Source organism: Balaenoptera borealis, assembly GCF_965194805.1.
Source record: "Balaenoptera borealis genome assembly, chromosome: 1".
Lineage (NCBI taxonomy): Eukaryota > Metazoa > Chordata > Mammalia > Artiodactyla > Balaenopteridae > Balaenoptera > Balaenoptera borealis.
In genome coordinates this window covers 133,791,950-133,814,267 of record NC_138860.1, presented here as the reverse complement: position 1 = coordinate 133,814,267, position 22,318 = coordinate 133,791,950, and the positions used below count along the sequence as shown (strand labels likewise).

The window sequence follows — 22,318 nt, the reverse complement described above, 5'->3', positions numbered from 1 at the left end:
GATAGAGACTTTTATATTAATTTTCAATAACTTAAGTGTTTATGTAAATAAAAGTCAAAGGATTCACAACATATTATACCGTAGATCTAAATTATATCTTCAAATATTCCTATGTGCCTTGGGAATTATTTTAAAGAATGATTTTAATTTATAGAAAAAAGGTTAATTACAGTCAATCTTCATTACTCAAACAGACTTTGCTAATTTGCCTATTCACTAAAATTTACCAGTAATCCCCAAATCAATACATGTGGCATTTTGAAGGTCATTTTGGACATGCACAGAGCAGCAAAAAATTTGAGTCACTTGACAGGTACATTCCCAACTGAGCTCAAACAAGGTGACACTCTGCCTTTTTTGTTTCAGCTCCCATACTATAAACAAATGTTCCTTCCATGGTCTATTTAGTGCAACATTTTTTGTATTATTGTACTTTTTCTTGGTGATTTCACTGTTTAATATGGCCTGCAAGCGTAATGCTGAAGTGTCTTCTAGTTTTTCTAAGCACAAGGATGTCATGTATCTTACACAGAAGATACGTATGTTAGATAAGCTTCATTCAGGCATAAGTCACAGTGCTGTTTGGCCATAGCTCAATATTAATGAATCAACAATATTAAATAAGGCGTCTTAATACAGAAACACACATAACACAAGGTTATATGTTGATTGGCTGATGAAAACGTAACCAGAGGCTTGAAAGAGCCTAACTCTGTTATTTTCCCTAGGGAGTAATGGTTTAGTATTCACTAATTTGGTGTTCACGGAGACTTTATAGAATACAACTATTGCACATAACAAGAATCAACTTACTTGTCTTCTATAATTCAGTATTATGAGGTACCAGAGAAAGATACCAGTGCCGCTCTAGTAAAGTAAAATATGCTAAACCATCATATGCAGTTTTCAATAATTAAATTTTTCTGACACATTCTGTTAACTACTGGGCTTTCTGTTCATGTCTCAAATTCCCTTTATATTCACTTAACAAGCACTTATTAGGTGCTTACTATGGTCTAGGCACTGGGGTAACTCTTTTCCAAAGGAGGACAAAGAAATGGTATAAATGAGTCCAAACAAAGCAGGATGGGAAATCAGAGGAGGGACTAACTCTGCCTGGAATATCGGAAAGGTTTTCAAAGGTGATAATTAGGTTGATTACTGATAAAAGCAGGGTAAAGGCACTTGAGGCTGAGGTAACAGCAAACACAGAGTAAGAAAGACCATACTGGCCTTGAAAAAATGGTAGTAGCCTGTAATCAGATATTGAAAAAACTTATATGCACAGCTAAGGAATTTATATTTCCTTGACATTTTTATGCAGTAGAGTTTCAGATTATACACATACATAGTGATGAGAAAAGTTATCACTAGAAACAAGCAATTGCTATATTTACACATATACATACTGTATAAACAAAACTAAAAAATATATTTGGTAACATTTGAAAAACAGAATTGGGATTCGGAGTTTTGTTACCTGTTATTTTTAACAGGACATTAAATGTTTTATTTCAACTTGCCTGCAAGAGTACCTCAAAAAACAAAAACAAAAACAAAACAAAAAAAACAACGCTTCAACAAATCAAATGGAAAAACTTAGTAGAATGGTGCATTTACCTTAAGTTCACACAATTACCGAGCTCTGGTGGAATTTGTAGGAGGTCATTATTTTGAAGGTCCAATGTAATCAGATTTTCCATTGTCTTCATTTTCTGAGGGTCCACAGATCCAACCTGATTGTTACTAATTAAAATTGTTTCAAGTGTGGGAATTCGATACAGAACTTCAGGTAGTATTTTGAACCTATTAGAACATGAACATAACACCTAAATATATTAGAATCAGAAGCAAAATCATTCCTTCAAATAGATGGTCCTAAGTTTGATATCATGAGATTAAGTTTTCTTAATGTAAGTTTTTAATATTTGGTATAAGTTCTGCATTTAAATTTTTCAGAAAATTTTTTTAAACTGGATTAATTCTGGAAACCTTGAAATATATGTTAAGTGGACAGACTTGTAACAGTTTCTATTTAATGTAAAAAATCAAACAAAAGTTTGGAGTAAATTCTCCTATGTTTTTCTTTTCTCATTCAGGAGACAAGGAAATCTTCCTGAAATGCTCTCTGTATAATGTCTCCATGTAGGTATTCTTCCTTAGTTCACTTTTACTTCTTATGAAAGAGAATCACTGCCAATATCTTAAGTAAAAGTTAGAGATTTATACTTTGCTTTGACTTAAGCTTCAAAACTGACTAGTTTTGTCATTTCTTCAACAACCATAAATACACTCATTTTGGTTTTTGAAAAAATGACAAAACTACTATAGGCTGCTGGTTTTCTCACCCAAAGCAACCCTGAAGATGCCACAAGAAAGATGGGCAAGCTTATGGCTCTCAGAGCAATTCTCAGTAATTAACACAAAATCCCTGAGGATCTCTTGGGGGACAGAAGCTAGTTTGGTTTTAGTGTGAGGCAAACTGCTGCCTCAACTAGAAAAGACAAGGATGAGCTGAAAGAAAGCTTTATAGTTGCCTTTTCACTTCCCCATACTGTCCTTCCTTTGCTGCCTTGATATTTAAAAAAAAAGCAATAATGAAGGGTAAACTCAAGGCACCTCTGAAGTTACAGAGGGATCAGAGAATCAATAACAAGGAGTACAGATGGACCAAACCACCCTAAGTAGTACCTCCTCTTTTTCCCGCACAACCCATAAACAAGGTAATTAAAAAAGACATAGCTCACCAGTTAACAGAGAAGTTAGGGTTAGGTTTTGCCAGCTCTCCAAAAGACATTAATTAACAATGCAATTGATAGCTCAATAGAGAACCGACAGTTCAATTCACAAATAAAAATTAGAATAAACCTGAGAAGTGCATATATTTTTAAATAATGACAACAGTGGTATAACCTACACATGAGAAAACACAAATAATAGAGTAGACGGAACAAAAACTTAAACAGGCAATATTTTAACATCACTGTGCCTTAGATTCCTCATCTGTAAATGAGGAATAATAATAGTACTAAACTTATATACTTGTTATAAGGATTAAATGAATGCATATGAAGACCTTGGTATAGTATCTGTAATATATTAAATGATAGCTACTAATATTTACATTAACTTGTTACCAGAATCAACTTTCACCATAGGAAACAATATGACATAGCTGTTAAAGAGCCCAGCTTCTAGAGTCAAACCACCTGGGCTCAAACCCCAGCTCTATAATCTATGTGAACCTTAAGTGAGTTACTTAATTCCTAATCCTCAATTTCTAAATGGACATAATAACAGAACCTACCATGTAGGGCTTTTGTGAGGATTAAATGAGGTAATACATGTAAAGTACTTAGTCCAGTGTCAGCAGATAATAAATATTAATAAATAAGCTCCCAATAAATATTAGCTATTCTTAATTATTAGTAGTATCTTCATAGTGTTTACAGAATAAAATCTAAATTTCACTAGGCATAAAAAGCTCTTAAAGGGCTGGCTACTGCTTACACACCCAACTTCATCTGTGACTTCCACTCTTCTACTTCCCCACTTTATGGTCTGAGCCATATTGAACTTCTTGACGTGTCCCATCATTTTCTCACATCCTTGTGCCTTAGTACATGCTATTTGCTCTACATGGGATGCCATATCCCTGTGTGTCTGGAAAATGTCTACTTTCCAAGCCTCAGTTTCAGAGCTACCTCCTCTACCTTCAAGTAATCTCTGGAAACACCTATGTCTATGCACTGTGCTTCCACTACAGCAATTAGAATTATTTATTTGCATATTTGTCTTCCTACTAGCTTACAGGTTTCTTAAAATGGGTAAAAGAAACAAAAAATCTACTAGACATCAGTTGTGAAAATTCTAAAAAAGCAACATCACTTTTAATTCTAAGTAGAACTAAGTGAAAATAAACCTGGATATTTAAATAAAGAAAACATATAGGGCCTTTTTGTTTATTTGGCTCTTTTAGTTGTATTCTCTAGTAAGACCTACAAATTTCCCACAGAAAATTGTTATTCAGATTTGTCTGTTCTGTTTCTTACCTATTAAAGGAAAGGTTGATTGTTTGTAGTCTTATCAATGATTCCATTTCTTCAGGCAAAGAATTTAAAAAATTATTCCTAAAATAGAGAGAAAAAAGATGATTTACAAAGTTTTAAAATTTGTACAACTTTAATTTATAATTAAAATGTTGACCGGGGGCTTCCCTGGTGGCGCAGTGGTTGAGAATCTGCCTGCCAATGCAGGGGACATGGGTTCGAGCCCTGGTCTGGGAAGATCCCACATGCCGCGGAGCAACTAGGCCCGTGAGCCACAATTGCTGAGCCTGCGCGTCTGGAGCCTGTGCTCCGCAACAAGAGAGGCCGCGATGGTGAGAGGCCCGCGCACCGCGATGAAGAGTGGCCCTCACTTGCCGCAACTAGAGAAAGCCCTCGCACAGAAACAAAGACCCAACACAGCCAAAAATAAATAAATAAATAAATAAATTAAAATGTTGACCAGACAAAAATTTACGCAGCTCAGTTTGTCAATTCTTGATTTCATTAAGGCTGTGTCCTGAGAATTCTGAATCGGTCAGCTGCTTCAAGTATTTGATTAATGTACCAAATCCTAATAGCAATGTGCAACCAACTGATACTGCAATTAACTCTTTAGTAATAGATTTAACAGAGTAAACACTGTAAACTAATCCCTTATCTCTTTCAAACTGCAATCAACAATACTTTCCACAGCCAGAGCCCTTTCGGTTATGCTTATAAATACTACATTATTTGACATCACAAGTATTATAAGTATTTGGTGAATAGAAATATTTCACATATAGACATTAAATTCTACTCCAAAAACAACTGAAAAATTACATGAAAAAGATGAAACAGGAAAATAAAGAGATTCTATATATTTAGAAACTTGGAGCTTTCTACTACGTAAGTATTAAGTAAGTCCATTTCTACTCTAAGTTTAGAATTTCAATTTGCACAATGTGTAATTTTTTAAGATCTTACAATAAAACACAGCAGTAAAGGGAATCTCATTTACTACTGAAAAGATCTGGGAGCAATTTTAGAAGAAAGGTTAACAAGAAGGTAGAAGCACTCTAGAGGCCGTATAAGTACTAATAATAGAAAATATTTGTGAAAAAGTTATATCCAACTAGATGGCTATCTATCACAATTGAATAATTTTCTCTAACCTATATCTTTGCATTCAGAAGTCAAGCCTAATATATGAGTCATACTTTCTCAACTCAACATATGTTCTTTTTTCTTTTCTCTGTACTTTTCTCCAGTTATTGTCTTTATTAATTTGTGCTGAATAACACAGTGATGGTTTCTATAGTTTCCTGGAGTCTTATACCTACTGACAGCAAACATAAAAGCGTATTTTAGTCACTTAATTAGAAATTTCCAGGTATAGTTATAGACAGAGGCATGCGCGTGTACACACACACACACACACACACACAGGAGAATGGGATGAAAAATAAAGTCAGCAGCAATGGGGGCAGGAATTTATTCTCACTGTTCCATTAATACTGAACTAAAATGAGGTTTTAAACTGTTTTGCCAGTGTAATTGCCCCTGGAAAACAGAAGCAATTCCACATTTAGCAGGAGCAGAGTTATTAGTATATCTGCTTTAATCCCATAAAAAAAAATTTTGTCTGTACAGGAAGAATAAATCTTCAAACAGATATAAATAGCTTATTGTAATTTAACTATTGTTTGAGCAAAGCAAGAGCAGCTAAAAATAACAACATATGAGCAGTAAGAAGCCCAGGTAATAGAAACATATTTTACAAATTAAGTTTTAAAGCCCAAGAAAATAAATGACTGTCTAACCCTGAAATACCTATTATTACCCTCAAAAAACTGTGATACTTCTGATCCTGTCACTTCAATTTAGGACATATTTAAACTAAACTTCCTATTACCTCTGTAGAGCCTTGAATAGTTTCTTTTCTTTTTATTGCCACTCATAGTGTTCTTTCTTTATTTCTTGCCTTGCATGGTTAATATAATATTTTGAAACCAAACAGGTTCTTTTTGAGAGAAGTCATGCTAGCTGTTGTGCCAGCATAGGGTTTTGACAGTTTTATGCTAAAAAAGAAACAATGTGAAGCGAACACTTTCCATGTGCTATCTGTAATTTTGCCTAAGCATGAATGTAAAGAATGTATTAATATTTTCTAATATTTTAAGTAATTTTGTCTTGTCACATAACTTGTAAATTACCTTCAAATGACATCTGATTAAAATATTTCCTAAATGCTTAATTACAGATTTCTCCTAAAATGTTATTAATAAACTAAAGACCAATTTCTTTTCTTAGAAAAACATGAGGGGAAGGGCAAAAGTTAGGTAAAACACAAAGATAAGTTATTATTAAAAAAGGGAAGCAAGGCTTCCCTGGTGGTGCAGTGGTTAAGAATCTGCCTGCCAGTGCAGGGGACACAGGTTCAAGCCCAGGTCCGGGAAGATCCCACATGCTGCAGAGCAACTAGGCCCGTGGGCCACAACTACTGAGCCTGCACTCCAGAGCCCGAGTGCCACAACTACTGAAGCCCACGTGCCTGTGCTCCGCAACAAGAGAAGCCAAAGCAATGAGAAGCCCGCACACCACAACGAAGAGTAGCCCCCACTCGCCACAACTAGAGAAAACCCACACACAGCAATGAAGACCCAACGCAGCCAAAAATAAATAAATAAAATAAATAAATAATGAATAAATAATTTTTTAAAAAGGGAAGCAATAGTATCAATAAATACCTCAGATCTAAAAAAGTTAATTTTTGAAGCATACATAATTCCAAGGATATAAAGGAAAGCTTATTAAAACTGAGATTGACATCAGAAACCATTTCCTTCAGTTCCACAATCCTGAAACAAAAATAATTTTTAAATGTTAATACTATTTGAATTCACTGTCAGAACTTCAAAACTACAAGCAGACTATAGAGGAAAAAAATCTTATATTATTTTTGCTAATTAAGATTTTCTGTAACTGTTACTTTTCTCATAAAAATTGCAATCAGTTTGGATGTGTAACTGATCAAAATAGGTTTTTAAAAACAACCATAATATTATCTGTCCAAGAATTTCTATTTGACCTTAAGTGTAGATTGAAGTTTAAGAAACCATTCAGTTTATATTTAAACCAATTATGGACAAAAAAAGTTAAATCTAGGCAATGTTTATACTATATCTGTGACTTGAATCCATAAAATAAATTGTTAGACAAATATTCTGTAACATCGTAGTTATCGTTTTAGACTCCATAATATAAAACCATCTAAGTACCAGAAGTATCTGATACATCAAAATGCTTTTTAAATATGATATGGCAACATTTTAAAAGTATAGTATCTCTTATCCAAATTATCATTTAATCATGATAATCATGATTGCATGAAAACAGTAAGTTAATTCCTAGCTTTGCTAAGTGTTACTACTAAGCAACTTAAGCCAAATACTCAGAGAGGAAGAATTAAATACTTCTAAGTAAACCTGATCATAATTTAAGAACAAGAGATGTTATATATGATTTGCCAAAAATCAAAAGTTAAACTGTAAATCGTTTTTGTCTATCATATTAGCAAAGAAAAAAAAAAGAAAGAAAGAATATCAAATGCTGTGCTAAATAAGATTCTGTGAAAGATACCATGAGTCTGGATATGTAACTGATAAAACTTTTTTGGAAAGCTTTTGGACTTATGTATCGAGAGCCATACTCTGATTTAGTAATTCTTCTGAAAATTTGGCTTAGAGATACAATGTTTTGTTTTATTTACTGCCATAATCAAGCTTATGGTATATATATAAATTACATTTTTAAAGTATTGTTTACAACACGGGAAAATGTTTATGACAAATAAACCAGTCAAGATATGAATTATATGTATAATTCTAAATGGGTAGCAGCTTGAAATAAAATATGCCAGGAAGTCAATAGAATAAATCAGTGATGAGACCATAAATTACTTGTCTCTTCATTTAGTCCAATATTTTATAAATAAGTATTATTTTTGCAATCAATTTTGACTTGTGAAAAAAAAATGACGAAATAACTGTGGTAACAGAATAGCATACTGTTTTGCATAAAAATAACCAGACGGTGGGATAAAATGAGAAAGTAAGCAATAACATAATATCTTTTAACTCCTTCCATCTTCATCCCCAATCAGCTTGTTTGATCCAGGATCCCCAAGGGAAACTTGTTCTATCTAAGAGCCCATCTAAATGCTCAACTATTCTATCAAATACCTTCTGAACACTTTAAACAAGAGAGGAAGAGAAGATGAACTAGATCTCCTTTCTCAGTAGAATCTCTTAAAGTTATCATCTTTCAAGATCTACATTCCTCAAACTATTCTCTGTAAATAGAAAGCAAATAATAGTTTGTCTGACTTTTTAAAAATTTTAAGCATCTAAAAAATATTTTGGGCAGTCAGATGAAATTTCCCCAATACATCATCTTTTTTTTTCTTTTTCTTTTTTTTTTAAGTACTTAAGTATTTATTAAGTGCTAGGCACTGGTTAAATGCTTTAAGTGGCTATGTCATTTAATTTAATTCTTATAAATAAGTCTATTATTATCTCTACTTCACAGCTGAGGAAACTAAGAGAAGCTAGTTAACCTGCCCAAAGCCACAAAGCTCATAGATCTGGGATACAGATACAAGCAACTGACTCTATTGCCCAAATTCTTTATGATTACCCTATCCTGTCTCCCATACTGCTGTTCTAATTGCAAGGCTATTTGTCAACTTTCTTTGGGTATATAGTTAACAGCAAGGTAACAATCATTTTTAGAAGTTCAACACTATACTAAACTAATATTCTCTCAAAACCTAAAGATTTTGCTATAATTAACATCCAGAGAGATGTATTAAACAGTACAAAGTACAATGCAAATGAGTTATAATGTTTGTAAATGAAGAATCCTTTTCTAGGAGGAAAATGTTAACAGAGTTGTCAATTTTGTTTTTACTATCAGTGGAAAAATTCACTGGCTTGGCAATTCATTAACATAAAGCCCCAAATTCCTATTAATCTACATGAAATTGGCTTTAGATGGTCTCTTAAAACTTTCCTCTGATATTTCACTAGATAGGAAAAAAGTAATATTTTTAATAATTCTAATACCTATTTTCCAAGTTTAAAATGTAAAAGAAAAAGAAAGTTTTAACCTATCTCTCAGAACCAATGTTAAAAGTGTCTCAGGGAATACTTAAGTAAATTTTACCAAATCCCTCAAATATTAACAATGTAAGAAATTTTACATATACTTTTTAATTATGAAAAAAACTATGAAAAATAATTATTCTTGCAACTAAGATGCAAGTACAACTGAGAATGATTCACAACTTAACAGAAACAGCATCACGAACAGTTCTTACCTTTTGGGAATTTCACATAGCTGATTCTTACTGAAGTTAACAGAAGTGATAATGTTACTTTTTACTGCATCAAACACTTCATCAGGAATCAAAGTTGTTTGTTTATCACTAAATGAAAAATGGTTTAAAATGCATCATTCTTAGCAATCTGGAAAGATATGATTATTGCTTTTCATTTTAAAGGCCTTTAAAGATTTCATAAGGAGATTTTTCAAGGTAGTTGATTATGAAGTTCTGTAAAAAACACCAAAAAACCTGCCAACCCACAAAATGTTAACTGTTAGGCATTCAGACAACATATTGTGTCATAACACTTTGTGCCAGACCTTCTGTGTAGTCATATACTCAATGGGAATAAAAACAGAGAGATATCTTCAGAGCCTAAGATGTCCAAAAGTCATACAGTAAAGGAACAGTAAATAGATTCCTCTACCTCAGAGTAAAACTAAATGTATAATTTAAAAAACTGTTCTCACCCCTTTTCTTAAAAATCTCTAACAGAGGTTAGCTCTCAACTTTCTTTGGGTATATAGTTAACTATAAGACAACAATCATTTTTAAAAGTTCAACACTGTACTAAACTAGTTTTCTCATAACCTAAACCAATTTCTCTCTCATTTAGCATGTGAAAAGGTACACAGGGTAGTGGCCTTGGATTAAACTATTCCTGGTTCTTCCATTAATAAAATAAGCTTTGTAATTTACCTTCCTTAAACCTCAGTTCTATGAAATTAGAATCTGAAGAATTATTCATTGTTATTTATGTCAGAGTTTTTGCAAATATAAATACATTTCCTTTTCATTAAAATTTTCAGTTATATTTTCAATAAAATATAAATTTAATCTTAAATGAAAGTATAGTAGAACTCTGACACTTGCAGATTTAACAATTTGATGTTATAATTAGCTGTTATGCTTATGTTATTCTTTTACAGTTTTTAATGCCTAACCTCATCCACTTAAAAGAATCTTCAATGGAATGTCGAATGACTGAGCAAGAAAACAATATTACATATAATGTGTGTTATGGGAGAACTGTGTAAGAAAAGCATACAGTATACAGAAAGATAAAAAGATTAAAAAAAAAAAAGATAAAAAGCCTAGATTTCACTGTTATTATGCCTTCCATTTTTTCTTTCAGGACTCATTTTCTGCTGTGCAGATGGAGCACTTCTATCTTTTCCATCAGAAATGCTCAAGTCATGGGAAACTGATTTATTCAAATTAAACTTTGAAGATTTATGCTATGTTTAAAACTTTAGTTGAAGGCATTTATGCCTTAAGATTGGGAAATAATTTATATTTTAAATAGGATACTCCTGTCCAATTAAAGTCTCCAAGGAAAACAAATTACAATAAATTTAGAATCAAAACAATTTAAGATGTATGGTCTTAAGTGCTATCTTCATTATGCTTTTGTGACATCTGTACCTTTAAAGAATGGGAATGATTATACCGCACCAAAAAAAAAAATTATATCAATACTACTTTATAGATTTTTTAAATGATTAAAAGCAAGAGCATATGTGAAGTACCTAGTACAATGTCCAGCACAGAATAGAAACTCAACAAATCATATCATGCAGGGTGGAGAGAATGGAAGCCAGAGATAAAAGGAATTTTAAGCTAAGAAATTCCAAGGCAGGAATCAAGTCTGTCTGATCATTCAGTGTATTACAACACCTAGCATAGAATTTGATACATACCTAGTAGACTCCAAAAATATCTACTGAATAAATGGATACATTATGTGTAAGATAAGACATGCTAAATTGCTATGTTATGCTATGAGAAGAAGGACACACTACAAGTATGGAAGGGTACTACCCTGTGTTACAGTGTCAAAGAAGGAAGGTGGTTTAGGGTAGTGATTTCTATGTGAATGGAACATAACAAATCTGAAACAGAGACTGAATCTTAACCGCTCAGCAGGTGGTACCTACTGATACATTAAGGAAAAGAGGCCAGAAATTAATGCTGGCTGTGTGGGTAACTGAACAAATCCAGTCACTATCTGACTTGAGTCTGTATTCTTTTTTATTTTCATTACAATACCCAGACATGAGCTAATCACTGCAAGAGCTTTGACAGTATTGGTTGTTTTTATCATTGTTGCCTTGATAGTACTGAAGAATACTTGACAACCACTTCCAATCTCTGCATAGATATCTTCTTTCTCCAATCGAACACACACCCATAATATATAAAAATTATTAGGCTTCTGCCTCAGTTTATATACCAACATTGTAATTATTTCAGGTTTAATATATGTGCTACCAGAGCACATTATTATGACATATTATTTGACTTGTATTCAAATAAATAAACAGAGTACAACCTCTCATGCTTTGCCTGCTTGAGGTGTTCATTAAATAAATGATACTTATTTTTTAGTTACCAATATAGGAGCCCCTCCAATATAAAATTCTCTCTGGATGCTGGTAACTGAGTCAGAAAATTTTATTACCAATGAATACTGTCACTCTTATTTTTTATAATAACAAAATTGTTCTTTATTATAAAAATTTTACTATTAACGACCGTTTATCTATCTCTTAAGCCTAATAAACACAAATCACCTAAGGAATGGGCATTTAAGTTCACTGTACTTTTAATATGCTTTTATCTCATCACTGTTTTTGCAATTGCTATTATTCTAAGTACTAATGCACTCTGATGAATTCTTCACCAATTTTTCTGAAGGATTATTTCTGAAAGTTTCCTATGTGTTTTGCAACATTTAAAAGAATGAATTACATACCTATAGTCTAATATTTTTAACGAGATGATGGCGTGTACATTGACTCTAGATTCACTTGGTAGTGTCATGGCAGTCTCAGTAACAGAATCACTTTGGCTAGGTCCATCATCTGGCAAAAGAAAAGTTATATAAAAACCAATATTTATACTGCAAAGTCATTTTTAAAATTCTTAAAAATACTTAAAAATAGTTTACATGATTTCTATTGACAGATATTACTGGTGAAAATATCTTCTCATATGCTTTATTTCCAATATCTCAAATCTAGATCTAGAATTTAATCTTTATTTAATAGAAAGAAAGTTCAAAATATTTTAATAAATCCTACCTTAAGAAAGTTTAGGAGTAGGAAAGAATAAAGAATAACTACAATGTCTCAGAAGAAACAATGACAAGCAATCCTTCCTCTTAAGCAAAAATAATATGGTATTACTTCTAATGAAGGAATTTGTTAACAAAGGAAAAGTATTATTTCCCAAAAATTTCTACCAAATAGGCATCTGCCTATCTTTTCAGTTTAGGATACTATGAAGCTGATTATCCCCAATCATTTAAAATCTGTCAATTTGCATAGTCAAGTAAGCTTTTGGTACATTACTCACATTAAGATCTTTCTTAGCAAATGTAAGACTTTATTTTAAATAGATATTTCCTAACATGCATACCTACTTACACATTTACATACAATCAACCCTTTCACTAATCTCCAGAGACTGTTTAATGTTTCACAGTCATAATATGGCATAAAAAACAAAACAAAAAAAATCATACACATTTAAAAGAGACAGCTTTGTGATTTTTTGGCAAAAGAGACTTCAGCAATCTAGACAGAAATAAAATAAGACTATTAATTTTTAGCGATGTAAAAATGATAAAACGGTCCTAGTATTCATATGTTAAGAGCAGAGGCTTGCCAAAAGAACATTAAAAAAAAAAAAAACAAAAAACAGTAGTATTCCTGATCTTGCTTCAACCCAGTAGGCATTTAATGAACATTTGTTGAATAATACCAAGTGTATTTCTCTTGCATTAAGCTCATCAGTTATTCATTAATCAATAATTATTAAGTGATTATTTTCCACACAAATACATATCATATAAATATTTTATTTACAGAGGTAGCACAGAATAAATGACAGAATATCAAATAGAAATAAAAGACACCGAGAGAAATATTAATACCAAGTGAAATGCTTTGGTATTTAGAAGTTCCCTAGTGATTTGGTTATGTCACTTTAAAAAATATGTAATATATATTGACAAATTACATCAACAGAGACACATATTAAACCAGCAACAAAACCCAGCATTATTTTTTTAAATATACATGTATATCAGCATGATTACATATTGAAATAGAATATTCTCAACACTTTCCAAAGAGCTACTTTTAATAATCAGCATCAAGGAGAATGTAAAGAGAGAGGCTGTTGTCTCTTGGGAAGGGACTACTGTGAGACACAGATTTATTTTTCATTGTACGTTCTTGTATATTGCTTGAATTTTTTTTACCATATACATTTATTGACTTTTTGATTAAAAAAACTAAGATGGCAATATTCCATAAACTGATCTAGATTCAATGCAATCCCAAGCAGAAACCCAGCTGACTTCTTTGTAGAAATTAACAAGCTGATTCTGAAATTTGTATGCGATTGCAAGAAACCCAGAATAGCCAAGACAAACCCGAGAAAGAAGAATAAAGTAGGAGGACTTACACTTCCCAATTTCAGAACTTAGTACAAAGCAATGGTAATCAAGATAGTGTAGTACTGGCACAGGATAGACATACAGATCAATGGAATAAAATTGAGAGTCCAGAATAAATCCTACATTTATAGTTAAGTGATATTCAACAAAAAATGCCAAGACCATTCAGTGAGAAAAGAAGTCTTTTCAACAAATGGTACACAGAAACTGGATAGTCACAAGCAAAAGAATGAAATTATACCCTTATCTCATACTATATATAAAATTAACTCAAAGTGGATCAAAGACATGAATGTAAGAGCAAAAGTATAAAACTCTTAGAAGAAAAAATAGGAGAAAATCTTCATAAAACAGGATTTTGCAAAGGACTTTTAGATATGAAACCAAACACATAAGCAAAAAAAGAAAGAAAATGATTCCATCAAAATTCAAAGAAAACTTGTGTTTCAAAGGACCCTATCAAGAAAATGAAAAGACAAACCCACAGAAGCCTAGAAAATATCTGCAAATCATATATCTGACAAGAGACTTATATCTAGACTACATAAAGAATTATTACATCTCAATAATAAAAAAAATTAAAAATTGGGCAATGTATCTCAAGAGATATCTCTCCAAAGATGTACAAATGGCTAATAAGCACATGATGTTCAACATTATTATTCATCAGGGAAATGCAAATCAAATCTACAATGAGATACCACTTCATACCCACTAGAATGGCTAGAATCAGAAAGTCAGAAAAGAAGTGTTAGTGAGGATGTGGAAGAATCGGAACCCTGATACAATACTAATGAGAATGTAAACTAGTGCAGCTGCTTTGTGAAAAACAGTCTGGCAGTTCTCAAATGACTTAACATAAAATTACCATATGACCCAGCAATTCCACTCCTAGATATATATGCAAGAGAAATGAAAACACGTTCACACTGAAACTTGTAAATAAATGTTTATCACTGCATTATCCATAATAGCCAAAAGGTACTGCGATTCTTTTTGAGGTGATGAAAATGTTTAAAACTGACTACGGCAATGGTTGTACTTACCTGTTAATATAGCAAAAAACATGTAGTTGTACAATTCTAATGGAAGAATTGTATGGCATGTGAATTACATGACAATAAAGCTGCTTCTTACTTAAAAAAAAAAAAGTTGTATTTCCCAGCTCCCCTTACATGAGTGGCCGCAATATAAGTTCTGACCAATGGCATATGAGAAGAAGTCATGTACAATACAACAGCTTAGTATATATCCTAATATATTTAATCGACCTTGTACCCTATAATGCCATAAAACATACCTTTTTAAAGTACAGAAATCATACAATGTCTACTCTCAGAGGACAATGAAATTAAACTAGAAATCAATAACAGAAAGATAACTGGAAATTCTCAAAATATGTGATTATTAAACAACACATTTCTAAATAACACATAGCTCAAAAAAGAAATCTAAAGAGAAATTCTACAATATTTTTAACTACATAAAAATAAAAACACAACTTATTAAAATCTGTTGTATGCAGTGAAAGCTGTGTTTAGAGGGAAACTCACAGCACTCAATGCATATACCAGAAAAAAAGAAAGATCTAAAATCGCCAATCTAAGTTTCTACCTTAAGAAATTAGAAAAAGAAGAGAAAATTAAACCCAAATTAAGAAGAAAAGAAATAAGAAGAATTAGAGTAGAAACTGATGAAATTGAAAACAGGAGATCGACAGAGAAAAATCAATAAGACCAAAAGCTAGTTATTTGAAAAGATCAATAAAAGTAGTATGCCTCTATGCCAGGCTAACTAAGAAAAAAGGAGAGAGGACACAAATGACTAATATCAGAAATGAAAGAGAAGACATCACTGCAGGTTCCATGCACACAAAAAGGATAATGAAAGAATACTAAGAACAATTCTATGTCCACAATTTTGATAACCTAGATGAAATGGATGAATTCCTAGAAATACACAATCTTCCAAAACTCACACAAGAAAAACCAGACAACCTGAATAGGCCTATTATCTATTAAAGAAATCGAATCAATAATTAATAACCTTCCAAAACAGAAAGCACCAGGCCCAGACAGTATGACTGGTGAATTCTACCAAACATTTAAGGAAGAAATTATACCAATACTCTACAATCTTTTTCCAAGGAAAGAAGCAGAGGGAATACTTCCTAACTCATTCCATGAGGCCAGTACTACCCTAATACCAAAACCAGACAAAGAAATTGCAAGAAAATAAAACTAGAAAGCAAAATCTCTCATGAACATACATGTAAAAATCCTCAACAAAATACTTGCAAATCAAATCTAAAAAAGTAGAAAAAGAATTATACACCATAACCAACTGGGATTTAACCCAGGCATGCAAGGCTAGTTCAGCATTCAAAAATCAACTAATGTAATCCTTCGTATCAACAGGCTAAAAAAGAAAAATTACATGGTTATATCAGTAGATGTATAAAAAGTGTTTGATAAAATCCAACAGGCATTCATGATAAAAACTCAGTAAAACAGAAAAAAGAGAACTTTCTTAACTTAATAAAGACCATAACAGCCCTACAGCTGTCATAATTAATGTTGAGAAACTTGAAGCTTTCCCCCTAAGATCAGGTACAAGGCAAGGATGTTCCCTCTCTCCACTCACTCCTCTTCAGCACTGCACTGGAGGAAGTTCTTGCTAATGCAATAAGACAAGAAAAGAGATAAAAGGTACACAGATTGGGAAGGAGGACATAAAACTGTCTTTGTTCACAGATGGCACAATCATCTTGTTAGAAAATCCAAAAATAACCTCCTGGAACTAATAAGTGATTATACTATAGTAAGGCTGCAGGATATAAGGTTAATATATAAAAGTAAATTGTTTTCCTCTATATGAACAATGAACAAGTGGAGTTTGAAATTAAAAACACAGTACCATTTACATTAGCATCCAAAACTGAAATACTCAGGTATAAATCTAATAAATGTGAATAAGAACTATATGAGGAAAACTATAAAACTTTGATGAATGAAATCAAAGAAGATCTAAATAAATGGAGAGATATCCCATATTCATGGATGGAAAGATCCAATACTGTCAAGATGTCAGTTCTTCCCTATTTGATCTATATATTCAATGTAATTCCAATCAAAATCCCAGCAAGTTATTTTGTCAGTATCAACAAATTGATTCTAAGGTTTATATGGAGAGGCAAAAGAGTCAGAATAGGCAACATAATATTGAAAGAAAAGAACAATATTGGAAGACTGATGCTATCCAACTTAAAGACAGTAATTAAGACAGTGTGATACAGCAAAAGAACAAAGAGATCAATGAACAGAATAGAGAATCCATAAAGAGACCCCCATAAATGTAGTCAGCTGATCTTTGACAAAGGAGCAAAGGTAATACAATGGAATATACAAAGGCAAAGACAGTCTTTTTCACAATGATGCTGAAACAATGGGACATCCATATGCAAAAATTAGCAGCTTTATTCATAACTGTCAAAACTTCGAAGCAACCGTGACGTCTTGCAGTAGGTGGGTGAGTAGATAAACTGTGGTACATACAGACAGTGAAATATCATTCAGTGCTAAAAGGAAATAAGCTATCAAGCCTTAAAAAGACATGAGGGAAGCTTAAATGCATATTACTAAGTGAAAGAAGCCAATCTGAAAAGGTTACAGACTGTATGCTTCCAATTATTTGACATTCTGGAAAAGACATAAATACAGAGACAAGAAAAAGATCAGTGGTTTCCAGGGATGGCAGGGATTGTGGGAGGGAGGGAGGATGAATAGGCAGATCACAGAGGATTTTTACAGCAGTGAAAATACTTTGTATATTACAATGATGAATATATGGCATTATACATTTGTCCAAACCCATAGAATGTACAACACCAACAGTGAACCCTAAGGTAACTATGCACTTGGGGTGATTATGATGTGCCAATGTAGGTTCATCCTTTGTAAAAAATGTACTATTCTGGTGAGTGTTGCTGATATTGGGGGAGGGTATACGTGTGCAGGTAGAGGACATATGGGAAATCTCTGTACCTTCCTCTCAATTTTGTTGTAAACCTTAAACTAGTCTAAAAAAAAGGCTTTAAAATTTTTTTTGATTGTTCTGACATGACTTCTAACTGATTTATATCAGAATAATCAATCTTTCTTGAGGAGAAAGTATATCTGGAGAAAAAAGGGCACTCTCTGATTGGCAGAAAATGAGAGTCTTAGAAAATTATGTCAATTTATTTGAAGGGCAAAGTGGAAAATATAAATTACTTAAGTATACAATTATCTTATTTATTTAACATCTACTGACTGACAATATGGTGCTAGACTAGGCTGTGCATAACCAAGAGTTGTGAGCTAAATTAACAGCTACTGTATTTAGCCACTAAGTTTTGGAATGGTTTGTTATGCAGCATTACACTGGCACAAAAAAATTTTTTCTTAATGTTCTACATGTAGTGTGTGCTACAGTAACATACATGAAATAAAAACTGGAATAAATCACAATTTTAGTGAAACATTAAAAATTAAATTTATGGTAATTTTTCTTTTGGTGCATGTTTATGCTAAATTAGCATATCCTAAAAAATATGTTTTGTCTTTATTTTTGTCAGAACTTACCAAAACTATGAATGCATAATAGTCAAGTTTTGCTCTTTTTTCAAAGGTAAAGCATTAGGTGCTTACAGAATCTTTTTTATATTTTTTATATTTTCTAATTGGTACAGTATAACACAACTCAAAGAGATTAAGGATAGAACAGTATTATTGTGAATTTAATGATTTTTTAAAATAATTTCAGCATATTTATGGCCTAATGGATTCAGAATTAGAGCCACACCTGCCAGGGACCATTTTCTCTAAATATTTATACCAAAAATACATGTAAATTTATATACTATTAACTCTTTACCACTTTTCATGTTATCCTTCAAAATATGGGAGAAAATAGAAAAGTACCTTTAATCTTGCTTCGTAGATATTTTAAGACTTCTTGGGTTCCTTTCTGAAAATGTGGGGAGAAAGACATATTCACCAAGACATACATTGCAGTTTTATAGGTCAACGTGTATGTTTCAATATCAAATTTAAAAACCAGCACTGAATTCTAAATATGCTTACATTTATAATTTCTCTTCGAATCGTTCTCAAAGGATTTCCTCCTAGTGCCAGGAATTTCAAATGAAGTTCTCCCAATGAACAGGGCAGACTACAAAAGATTAAATTGATTTCAAGGAAGACATTAAGGGTAAGTATAATTCAACCAAGTAGTAGATTATAAAACTAACATATGACAAACTATACACCATAAAATAGTGTCAAAGAAAGCCCAAGTAATTTAGGCCTAAAATATTTCCTCTCAAAATAGATGCCAAACATGTTTAAAAAAAAAAAAAAGAGAGAGATTTGTTTCGATACTATCATATTGTGATTACTAAAAAAAGAATGTGAGCTATAAAACATTTGCTAAATTGTATCCAGTGCTAAAAAGTAAATGTAAGCAAATAAAATATTTCCTAATTGAAAAAAAATGAGAAAGAATAATTTTCAACTGCATAATTCATATTTTCATTTAGTAAGGAAAGTAATTTTTATCTTTGGTACACAAAAAGATAACCAGTTTATACACATAAATATTAAATCCCAAAATCTATTAAGCATCTATAATATACTAGGCATTGGTGTAGGTATATCAAGAACTTTCCCTTAAAAAGTTTTTAGTTGAACAAAGGAAAAGGACACATGTATGGCTAACCAAAATATAGGAATTATCTTATGTTGCTGGTGAGCATATAAAATAGCACAGCCACTCTGGAAAGTGGAGTTTTTTAAAGTTAAACATACACTCACCATACAACTAAGCAATCCCACTCCTACATATTTACCCAGGAAAAATGAAAATAATGTCCAACCAAAGACTTACATGAATATTCACAATAGTCAGAAAATTGAAAGTAATCCAAACATCCATCAACTAACTAGTGAAGAGATGAATAAATTGTGGTATATCTGTATAATGAAATAACACTCAGCAATAAAAATGAATAAACTATTGATATACAAAATCACATGAATGAATCACAAAAGCTTTACACTACAAGAAAAAAGACAGACACAAAAACTATATGCTGTGATTTCATTTATATGATATTTTTAAAAAGGCAAAACTACAGTGACAGAGCACATCACTGGTTGCTAGGGGTTGGGGATATGAAAAGGGGATTGACGGCAAAGGGTAGGAGGAGAATTTAGGGAAACAGAAATGTTCTTCATGACTGTAACAATGGTTATACAATTACATACATGTGTCAAATATCATCAAATTGTATATTTTAATTGGTAGATTTTATTGTATGTAGATTATACATCAACAAATGAATATATTTTATATATATATATGCAATAAGACAAGTGCTAAACAAGTAAAGTTGCTCTGAGAGTACAGAAGTAGAAATTAGCAAGGGGAGTAGAGGGACAAGGGAGTAGCAAAGCCTGGATTTGGGCTTAAAAAGAATGGAATTCCATCAGGCAGTCAGGCAGGAAAAGGGCATTCTAAGGTAAAGAAAATGAAGAAAAAGTCAGTGCATTTACAGTTCAGTGTTGTCAGAGTAGGATACCTGTGGGAGTGAAAGATGACAAAGAGAGAATGAATGAAGTCTGACTGTGAGATGTACTTGACTGTCACTAAAAATTCTGGACGTTATCTTGCAAGACAGTGATTCCCAACTGCTGGATGGAAAACCAGACGCATCAAAATCTCCTAGAAATTTTTTAAAACAAAACCCAAAACAATTCTAAGGTTCCATTGTTAAAGATTCTGATTCATTGTTGCCTCAGTATCTGCATTTTTTCTTAAAGCTTCTCATGTGGTTCTGATACATCGCCATATTTGGGAAACAGTGCTATATGAATGGAGAATCATCAAAGTTTTTTAGTAGAAGAACAACCTGATAATCTGTACTTTATAAAAATTACTCTGGTAGCATTGCAAGGAATCAATATTTTAGTTAGAGGAGATTCTGGAGGGGTACAAAATGCATAGAATGGTCTAATATCTAGGAAGTATGAGATCAGATGAAAGGAAGGAAAATACTTATTAGTTTCATTATGTTCTAGGCCCTGTGATATATACACAGTTTATATCCAGAGCTCTGGAGAAAGAGAAACATATATATCAGAAATATTTGTACCCATTACTTTATTTATTTAATATTATTTGTCATCGTTTTTGTTTTAAATCTTTGCTTTCTGCTGCTTTCACGTAGTAGCCAAAATAAGACTGTTATGGGGAAAAATGTATATGTCAATATTTATGAGGCAAGCGATTATTTCACTCATTAGTTGTAAGTACTTTTAGGAATATCCAGGTCACTTATTAATTCTGTCATAAATAGAAGTGAGTGAAAAGAATGGTCACTGTCCAAGCATTCAAATCTATGGTCAAGATGTACCATATGGGGCTTCCCTGGTGGCGCAGTGGTTAAGAATCCGTCTGCCAACGCAGGGGACATGGGTTCAAGCCCTGGTCCAGGAAGATCCCACATGCCATGAAGCAACTAAGCCCACGCGCCACAACTACTGAGCCTGCACTCTAGAACTTGCGAGCCACAATTATTGAAGCCCGCACACCTACAGCCCGTGCTCCACAACAAGACACACCACCGCAATGAGAAGCCCGCGCACTGCAACAAAGAGTAGCCCCCACTCACCGCAACTAGAGAAAAGCCCGCACGCAGAAACGAAGACCCAATGCAGCCAGAAACAATAAATAAAATAAAATAAAATAAAAAGATGTACCATATGCCATATGTACATTGTGAAAACAATTTTGAGTTTTAAAAATAGGTATTGAAATATACACATAGAAGAAAGTCTACCTTGCTTAACCTTTCTCCTTCTGTGAAGAGCAAACCATGTTTCTGACATCCAAACATAAAACTTCAGACACCTAACTGGCATACAATCCTAGGTGAGTCTGAGTCTTTTTTTTATGTATCTGTAAAATAATTCCATCTCTAAATATTATGGTTTTATAACTCCTTATGATTCTTTGCTCACTACCCTCTTCCTCTGCAGCTCCAACACAATCAATTGCTAAATACTACTTATTCTAACTCATCACACCTTTCACATCTTTCCTCTTCTTTCCATTCCCATTGTCACTACAGTTTAGGTCATTATTACATAAGAGAAATATCTACAAAGCTGTCAACTCAGTAAATTGGATATAACAAGTGCTCCTTAGTGATCATTATTAGATTAATAGAATTTTTTAGAATTCCCGTCTACAAAACCACTCCTATCCAAAGTATCTGACCCACTATCACCAATTTATTTTTTAATGAGATTACAATCAAGTTGGTTTTGTTCTTAATCTCCCCACCTCTTAATTAATGAAAACTGGCTCTTCACAGGCATTTTAAGGACCTCTTTCACA

General features: G+C 32.5%; 1 protein-coding gene across 5 annotated transcripts in view; it reads right to left on the bottom strand.

Annotated features, from left to right (window-relative positions):
• The window catches only part of LRRC40 (leucine rich repeat containing 40), a gene marked incomplete at its 5' end in the record, with an annotated part of 51,692 nt that overhangs the window by 2,102 nt on the left and 27,272 nt on the right, over nt 1–22,318 (bottom strand). For all 5 annotated transcript variants that reach the window (XM_082357459.1, XM_082357460.1, XM_082357462.1 and 2 more), the window contains 7 exons: nt 1,621–1,806; nt 4,053–4,130; nt 6,779–6,889; nt 9,409–9,516; nt 12,170–12,278; nt 18,841–18,886; nt 19,003–19,090. In XM_082357459.1, coding sequence (XP_082213585.1) covers nt 1,621–1,806; nt 4,053–4,130; nt 6,779–6,889; nt 9,409–9,516; nt 12,170–12,278; nt 18,841–18,886; nt 19,003–19,090 — 726 coding nt within the window. The remainder of the gene's footprint in view (nt 1–1,620; nt 1,807–4,052; nt 4,131–6,778; nt 6,890–9,408; nt 9,517–12,169; nt 12,279–18,840; nt 18,887–19,002; nt 19,091–22,318) is intronic.